The sequence below is a fragment of the Stylophora pistillata genome, chromosome 2 (genome assembly GCF_964205215.1).
Source record: "Stylophora pistillata chromosome 2, jaStyPist1.2, whole genome shotgun sequence".
NCBI classification, from domain to species: Eukaryota; Metazoa; Cnidaria; class Anthozoa; order Scleractinia; family Pocilloporidae; genus Stylophora; species Stylophora pistillata.
The window spans coordinates 36,223,718-36,231,744 of record NC_142520.1 but is presented as its reverse complement, the minus strand read 5'-3'; the positions used below and the strand labels follow the sequence as shown (position 1 = coordinate 36,231,744).

The 8,027-nt window shown below is 39.4% G+C and overlaps 1 protein-coding gene across 3 annotated transcripts; it reads left to right on the top strand.

Moving 5' to 3' along the window:
• Nucleotides 1-2,798: 2,798 nt before the first annotated feature.
• On the top strand, nucleotides 2,799-7,946 carry LOC111345902 (cysteine-rich protein 1). 3 transcript variants are annotated; one of them, XM_088749743.1, is made up of 6 exons: nucleotides 2,813-2,955; nucleotides 3,184-3,226; nucleotides 3,331-3,375; nucleotides 4,323-4,417; nucleotides 6,263-6,376; nucleotides 7,827-7,946. In XM_088749743.1, exons 3-5 carry the CDS (start codon nucleotides 3,336-3,338, stop codon nucleotides 6,356-6,358), a joined length of 231 nt encoding a protein of 76 aa, XP_088605869.1. In that variant the 5' UTR covers nucleotides 2,813-2,955; nucleotides 3,184-3,226; nucleotides 3,331-3,335; the 3' UTR covers nucleotides 6,359-6,376; nucleotides 7,827-7,946. The 3 variants fall into 3 exon arrangements, with proteins under 3 accessions (XP_088605867.1, XP_088605869.1, XP_088605870.1); XM_088749741.1 differs by lacking the exon at nucleotides 3,184-3,226 and having other exon boundaries at nucleotides 2,799-2,955; XM_088749744.1 differs by lacking the exons at nucleotides 2,813-2,955; nucleotides 3,184-3,226; nucleotides 6,263-6,376; nucleotides 7,827-7,946 and adding an exon at nucleotides 4,726-6,087.
• The last annotated feature ends 81 nt before the right edge of the window (nucleotides 7,947-8,027 follow it).

Genomic DNA, 8,027 nt, shown 5'->3' with positions numbered 1-8,027 from the left:
TTTCTGTCAACTGTTGATTTATGGAGCAACCAAGGCTACATACAGTACACATGATTGGACACCAATGACCAAAGGCCCTTTTTGCTAGGAAAACTGAACCCTACCAAATATAAGAAATTAAAACCTGGTTATCAAGTGTTCTTTCCTTGAAGTGAGTGTAGAAACTCTACCTATGAAGTCTGAAAGTCATAAGAATTCTGATAGATTTTTGCTAACAATTGGAAATTTTTCCCATTTTCATTCTTAAATATTTTTATTTTCGCATTTATTTTTAAAAACTTTTCAAAACTTTTTTTTCACCATGAGCATTGTTCCTTAGCAAACAGATGTTTAATCGATCACTCTTCTGGATTTCTTCATTCTTCGGTCCCCTATAATTTCTGTTTCTCGGTTTCCTCGTTTTTCCGTTTTCCCTTTCCCACAATTGTCATAACCCTGTTACGCCGTTTCTCTGTTCTCTTTTCTCCTTCTCCCATTTCTCCGTTTCCAATGTTAACGTTTTGCAAGTCTCCTTCCCTCTTTTCCTTTCACCTATTTGCTCATTGATCAAGATGTCCATGCTCCATTCGCCCTGTTTTCCATTCCCGTTTAATCATTTCCTTATTTTTCCTTTCACCGCTCAGATTTTTGACCTGCGTGCTTTGCGCCTGCCCACGGAGTGAAAAAGCGAGGGAGGCCTGGGATGGGTCGTGTAAAAAATAAAAACAAAAATAAAAAAAAAAACGAGACCCAGGTCTCCTTTAGTATAAAATTTTCCAATAGAACCCAGAATTGCCTTAAAAGGAAGAATGATTGTAAACAATGAAGGGACTAAAAGCATTGAAAACACCATTAATTAATCATAGTTTGTCGCGAGTCTAATTTCAGTCCTTTGTCTTCTCGGAGTTATTCAGCAACATGACGTCTGCAACTGTTCACAAAGGCCGAAAGAGCTAGAATTCTTCACACTATTATTCTGAAATTATTTCACGAGAATAAAATCCGGATTGAATTACGAGATGTTTCAGATCAGGGTACCCACCCTATACACATTGTAGTCAATGCTAATTTGCGTCCGCTAGCGGCTTCCTATTTTTTATTCGCCACCACACCCTTCCGGAAATCCGAGTGTATTTTGTTCTTAGGTAATACTATCACTTGTGAATGATCCGCTTTTTGTATGATAAGGATTATTTTTTGTAGACATCACTAAAAGAATTACTAATTGTCTTAAATTTTAAAATTATGCTTCCACAAACTTAAAATCATTCTAAGAAGTTCCTGAACTCCTTTGGGAGTTGCTCAGTGGATAGAGCGCTGGACTGTAGTACGGGAGGTCGAGGGTTCGAACCCCGGCCGAACCAACACTCAAGGTCTTAAAAAATAATTGAGAAGAATTTGCTACCTTTCTATAACCTTGCTACCTTGCTTCCTTTCTATAATGAATAACCTGTGCGAGTGGTTTAAAGACAACGAACTGATCATTAACCTAAAAAAGGACAAGACGGAGTCTATGTTATTTGGAACAGCTAAAAGAATCAACCTTCAAGACAAGGAACTTAAACTTTCTGTTAATGGGACACTCATCAATAACACCTCTACCTATAAGTACTTAGGTGTTCACCTTGACTCATCACTAAACCTTGCATCACATTTTGACCGAATCTATAAAAAAGCTGCAACCAGAATTAATCTCTTGCGATCAATTCGTCCTTTGATCGACCAAAAGTGTGCAGAATCGATCTATAACACTATGATCGCACCTATTTTTACCTATTGCGGAACACTTGGTCTTAGCTTTCCGGATTACCGAAAGGAAATGATAAAGAACATCGAACGACGAGGCTTTAAAGTTATTGGCAATAGTTCTTTTAATCCCCCATCCGTGAACAATTTGATCAAGCGTAAAAGCTGTTTGTTTGTTTTCGACTGTCTCCTGAATAATGTTTGCACACCCTTTAAGAACTACTTCGAAAGACTGGTTCATTCTAAGGCCATTAGGAATAACGGTATATCAGTAAAATTACCCAAAGTACGTTTAGAATTTGGTAAAAAGAGCTTCTATTACCAAGGAGCAAAGACTTTCAACAACCTGCCTGCTGAACTAAGGTCGTTAGATTCGAGACTGAAATTTAAGAACAAATTGCGAGATTATTTTAGTTAAAAAAATTCGATCTAAACGTGGTTATAGGTATCCTTTTTCAGAGCATTTTATTTTATTGTATGCTTTTCTAGACCTTAAGATCAATGATTATATCTTGTTAAGTTTTATTTTATTTATTTATTTATTATTTTGACAGGACCCCAAGGACAACAGTGTTACACACTGATGGGTTTTCAATCCTGTATAAAAATTCGTTATTATTATTATTATTATTATTATTATTATTATTAACATCAATAAATGGTTAGATATTCTAGTCTTCTCGGATAGGGACGAATAAATGGAGGTCCCGTCTCCTGCAGGGTTGGGGCAGGAGACGTAAATTTCCCACACACGAGATTACTGTGTGATGGATGTCCTCCCCTGGGGTGGGATGGGTAGGTTAGGACACCAGGTCCACATCAGCTAATACTGCTGCCAAATTAATCAACCTGCTTAAACAAATAAATGAACTTCAACTTCAACAACAACTTTTCAAAAGACTTTGGTTGTTTTCCTGTGACGCGATAACTTTTTTATATCTAGAAGAAGTTTGAAGGCTTCATATAGCGCCAATAATATTGTCTAGACTCATAAAAAAACAACAATAACAAAAAAAAAATTGTAAGAAGTTATTCACGTCTACGTCATGCATATTTCAAAGGCACGATTGCTGTGTTTGTTTTCATCTCTTTGTTTATTTGCATATGAAGAGCTTTCGAAATGGAAATTTTGCCATTAATGATTTGGGGTCGCTGCCAGAAGTGTGAATAACACCGAGGGTACAAGTCGAGAGGCTTAGTCAGCTTGTGAACACCCTAAACGTCGAAAAGGTTTGTTTTCTTTATTTTGCTGTATTGTGCAGACGAAAATTGTTACTCACCCGCAGTGAAAATCCCAAGGCTGCGCTGAAAATATGGTAGACTTAAAAAAATTTGGACCAAAGTGGCCGAGTACTCTGAAATTGCTCCGAACGCTCGAATGAAGGTGAAGGGCAAAAGTTCAAAGAATTACCTTTCAATAACAAAAACTAAACAGTTCTTAACTCCTCTAATATACAGTTTCTTTTGCTGCTTACGCCTGCATAACTCAAGAGAAGGCAAGGTAACTTGAGCTCTAAATAATTATCGCATTATGCAGATGTTTTGAGAGCTTATTTCGCTTTCGTCTCGCAAACTCAAGGTCGACTAATTCCTCATCTCTTTCAGCTAAAATGCCGAAGTGTCCCAAGTGCAACAAGGAAGTCTATTTTGGTAAGTATAGTCTTCTTTTCGTCGTTACAGCTACAGTTGGGAGCGGGTAAGTTTGCTTCACAACTTTATTTCGAGAGGCGACATGGAGGTTAAAAAATACTAGACAAGGTGACCCATTCAGTTCGAATTTTTCGGAAAGGCTGAATCCTCCTCGATTTGGTTTTTTAATTCCAGCTGGAGCTTCTAAAACGAAGGGTCGGATGAAATGTGTTCCCTGTTCGAAAGATGCTGGCAAATGCCTGCAACTTTGGAGCAATTTTCACCCTCAATATTTTTCATGAATTTGCTTTTGTCGGAACGGGACCCCCTTTTGTGTAGCTTTTAACTGTTGATATTCAGCTAATCGTGAAAAAAAACAAAACAAAACAAAACAAACTGCGGTATTTGTGGAGAGATTTAAATTGAGTTTATTATTATTATCAGGCAAAATTGGAAGGTTTGTCGAACTGGATTTCTGGAAGAGTGCCATTGCGTTTGTGGGTTTTGCATGTTAGGATAGACTTTTGGCCACTAATCGGGAAGCCCCATCATCTCTGGCTTATTCTCTAGTTAGCCCCAGTAGAGCGTTCTTTCAATCTTAAGAGCCTTAATTAGCTCAAACGGGTCAAGGAAAGTATAGAAGGTAACCAGAATTTTTAACGAGTCGCTCGAATCTTGGAAACCAGTATTTTCGTCGTCTTCTCTGTCTGGAAAGAGAGATATCCAATCCACCGTCTGGTGGAGATATCCAATCCACTAAATAATATTAGAATAACCAAATTCGACGACTGAATTGTACATGGGAACTATTCATGCGATAATTCTAAATCTTTGTACATGTACGAGGTTTTCGAATTAATTGCACAGAAAACTTAAGTAGTGAGGTCCGTGATACTGGATCATCGCTTGTAGACACTCCTCTGTGCAGTGGAGCGGCAATTGACGTAATTCATTTTTCTGGGTTTCAGCTGAGAAGGTGACTTCGCTTGGCAAAGACTGGCATAGGCCATGTTTGAGATGTGAAAAATGCAACAAGACTCTGAATTCTGGAGGTCATTCCGAGGTAAGAGCTTTCCGTTTTAAATTTGTCGAGGAGTTTTCAAAATTCCCTTGTTGTCAAAATTAGTCTTTATGGTATTCAGAATATTCCTTTCAGGAATTTTCCATATAAGCGTCTGTTTAGGGACTATCATTAAGATAAATAGAAAGTGCTAGAAACTATTGTGTATTTCTCATTTAATTGACAACTGCGCGTTGTTGGGAAGGAACGGACAGCGAGCACGTACCCTCTCTGAAATAAAAATTGTTTCACGATCGTTGCGCGTCATCGCGCCAGACTTAAGACCTGTCTTCTGCGCATCTTTTTCATAGACGCGCGCAGCGCGGGAGTTCGAGAGGCACTGGAAATAGGAGAGAGAAAAGCAGAGGCAGAGGTAACGCATTCTCCGTTTTCACCGTATATGGCGCTCCCGTTCCCGACGTGTTATCAAGACGACTGGGAACGAGTTAACCCTATAGCCGATTAGGGTGCGCATGTGTACTTGAGACAGAGGTTGATTTTGACAGAATGTGTTCATCATAACGCGAGGTCGTAGTTACACAGATACCACAAGGCAGGTGTTCTTGGCCCGCACAGGTGGCGGTCTACTAGACGTTCGATGAAAGTAAAGGCCATGGAGGCGCGAAAATTAGAAGAACCTCGAATTTCAATATCCGATGATAATGTCTAGATCCACCTTTATAGGCCCTCTGCCAACTTTAAGATATGGCACCAAGACCATCGAGCTCAAGTCTTCATCTAAGTGTCTTGGCTTAACTATAGACAATAAGTTATTTTGGCAGGATCATATTAGGAATGTTTGTATGTTATTTAACAAGAAATTGGCTGTTTTGAAGCGAATCAATTTCCTGCCTCAGTCCATCTTGGAATCTATTTATTTCAATTCGATTATTCCTAGTGTTGTATATAATAGTGTTATTTGGGGCTCTGCTTCCCCATCACTTATGGAGGATATTGAACGTATTCATATGAGAGCAATTAGGATTGTTTGCAAGCTATCTATGACCACTCCAGCTGACGAGATCAAGAAATTGAGGCAATGAAATCCCATTTCTTTGTATTATGTTAAAAGACGGCTGGTTCTGACCTATCAATCCTATCATAGCTTAAATGCCGAGAATCTAAATATTTTAATTTCTAAGGCAAAAACGAATTACATCTTAAGAAATTCTCTAAATTTAGAAGTGCCAAGACCAAGATCTGAAATTGGCAGGTCTTCTTTTTAAACACAGGGCCGCCTTGGTATGGAATCTTCTTCCCCATCATGTCAAGGAATGTGCTAACTTAAGATTGTTTAAGATTAAGCTTAAGGCTAACAAGCATCTTCTCAATAGCATAAATTTTGCCAAAGGTTCCTGCTGTGTTTCAATGAAACACGATGACTTTCTGTATTTTTCTATACTTCTGTATTTCTATACCTTCTATACTTCTGTATTTTTCTATACTTTTCTGTATATAATCTTGGCACTTCTAAATTTAATTGTAAATTTAATATTGATTTGTATTTAACTTGTCTAATTAGAATTGTATTTAAGAAGTAATTTCACTCTGTTTTTCCAATTTTTATTATATATTTTGTGATTGTAGTTAATTTGTAGTTAGGCAGGTCCACATCAGGACTTCGGTCTTGCCAATCTTTCTAACCTGCATTGTTAAATAAAGATGTATGTATGTCCCAAGCCCCGCTCGTTTGCGCAGCTCCGCTTCTCAACACATCGAAGCGCACTCAAAAACCACTATATACGCAGGCTAAGGTTTTCGCCGCATCAAGGCATCAATAGTGTACAATAGCCCCCAAATCCGGGATTGTATGGCAAATATGAACGTATCTTTTTGATAATTTTCCAGCACGGAGGCAAGCCATATTGCAATAAGCCATGCTACGCTGCCTTGTTTGGCCCAGGAGGTTTTGGTCACGGTGGAACAGAGTCACATAAATACTAATTTCACTGTGCTCTTCAGGTGAGTCTTGTTTGTGGCTATCTGTAATTGCACGCGCTTAGCCTGCGAGTCGGCTCTCGTTAGAGCTGTAGCACAAGCAGCGAACGAAGCGAGCGTGAGAGAGTTCTGTGAAGGATCTGGCACGAGAAATAATTTCGTGTTTCGACCCTCGTTTTCCTCCTTGGCCTCTCCCACGTTTTCATTGCTGGCGGGCTCAAAACTCGCAGCTCGTTTTGCAGCGCCCATGAGAGCCTGGGAACCCAACAAGCACCACGCATTGATGGACAGACAATGTAGGGATGTATTTCAACACTCTTACCGACAGGGTGTATTTCGATTGATTGTCGTTAATCTCAACAGCAAATCAGAAAAAAGTTTAACATTGCACATAGCCAATAGGAGCTCGAATAAAAAAAGGGGCTAACCTCCTGACGTTCAGACACACGCGTGTGAGCTTGCGTATCTACGGGGCCCAAATGTGTCACGGCAATTTCAATTTGGTCACGGCAATTTCAATTTGGCCACGGAAACGTTCAATTTGCTCCCGGCAATTTCAACTGGGCCACGGCAAAATTTCAACTTGGCCACGGCGATTTCAAATTCAATTTGCTCACGGCAGTTTCAATTTACTCACGGCAATTTCAATTTGCTCACGGAAGTTTCAATTTACTCACGGCAAATTCAATTTGCTCACGGCAATTTCAATTTGCTCGCGGCAGTTTCAATTTTAATATGACCAGATGTCAGCGGAATTACTAAAAAATTCCAGTAGAACTTGCGCGTAAAAACGCATAGCGGTTTAGGATGGCGGTAAACCTAAGAGTGACTTTAGAATCCTTGTTTTTTAAGGGTTACGAGTATCAGGAAATTCTCTACATGTTACGGAAACACTACAACATAACGATAAATTGAAACTGCCGTGAGCAAACTGAAATTGCCGTGAGTAAATTGAAATTGAAATTTGCCGTGGCCAAATTGAAATTGCCATGGCCAAGTTAAAATTGCCGTGAGCAAATTGAAATTGCCGTGAATAAATTGAAATTGAAATTGCTGTGGCCAAATTGAAATTTGCCGTGGCTAAGTTGAAATTGCGGTGGCCAAATTGAAATTGCCGTGGCCAAATTGAAATTGCCGTGACAGTTTTGGGCCACCGTACGAATCCCCACATGCAATTCACAATCCTTTTTGGGGGCGGAAATATCCAAGCCCTGGCTACACCTTCATACGAAAAGGAGAATCCCGTGGGATGAGTGCATCTACCCCCCCCCCCTCCCCATCGTTTTCCAGACAAACGCGAGGGGAAAGTCTTGCGCCTGTCTGCGCTTGCCAGAAAAACGTAAAACAACAAAAAAAACAGAAACAACAATAAATAGATAAATTAACGTGTATCCCACCTGCAAGAGACTATAGGATAAGACTGTGTCCCACGAAAAGTTGACATCGAGCAAACTTTTGAATTTCTAATCCACAGGTTCAGTTCAGAGATGACTGACACACCAATCACACCCAAGGCACGATTAGCACTTTGACAAATTTGTGTTTGGAAGCTTTTACCACTAAATATCCTAAATAAAGACAACTGCACTCTGTCGCTTTGTTGGTTTATTTTTAATATGTGTAATTTCTGAGATCAGCTTGTGACCTCTTGGAAACGGTAAGCGACGTATTTATC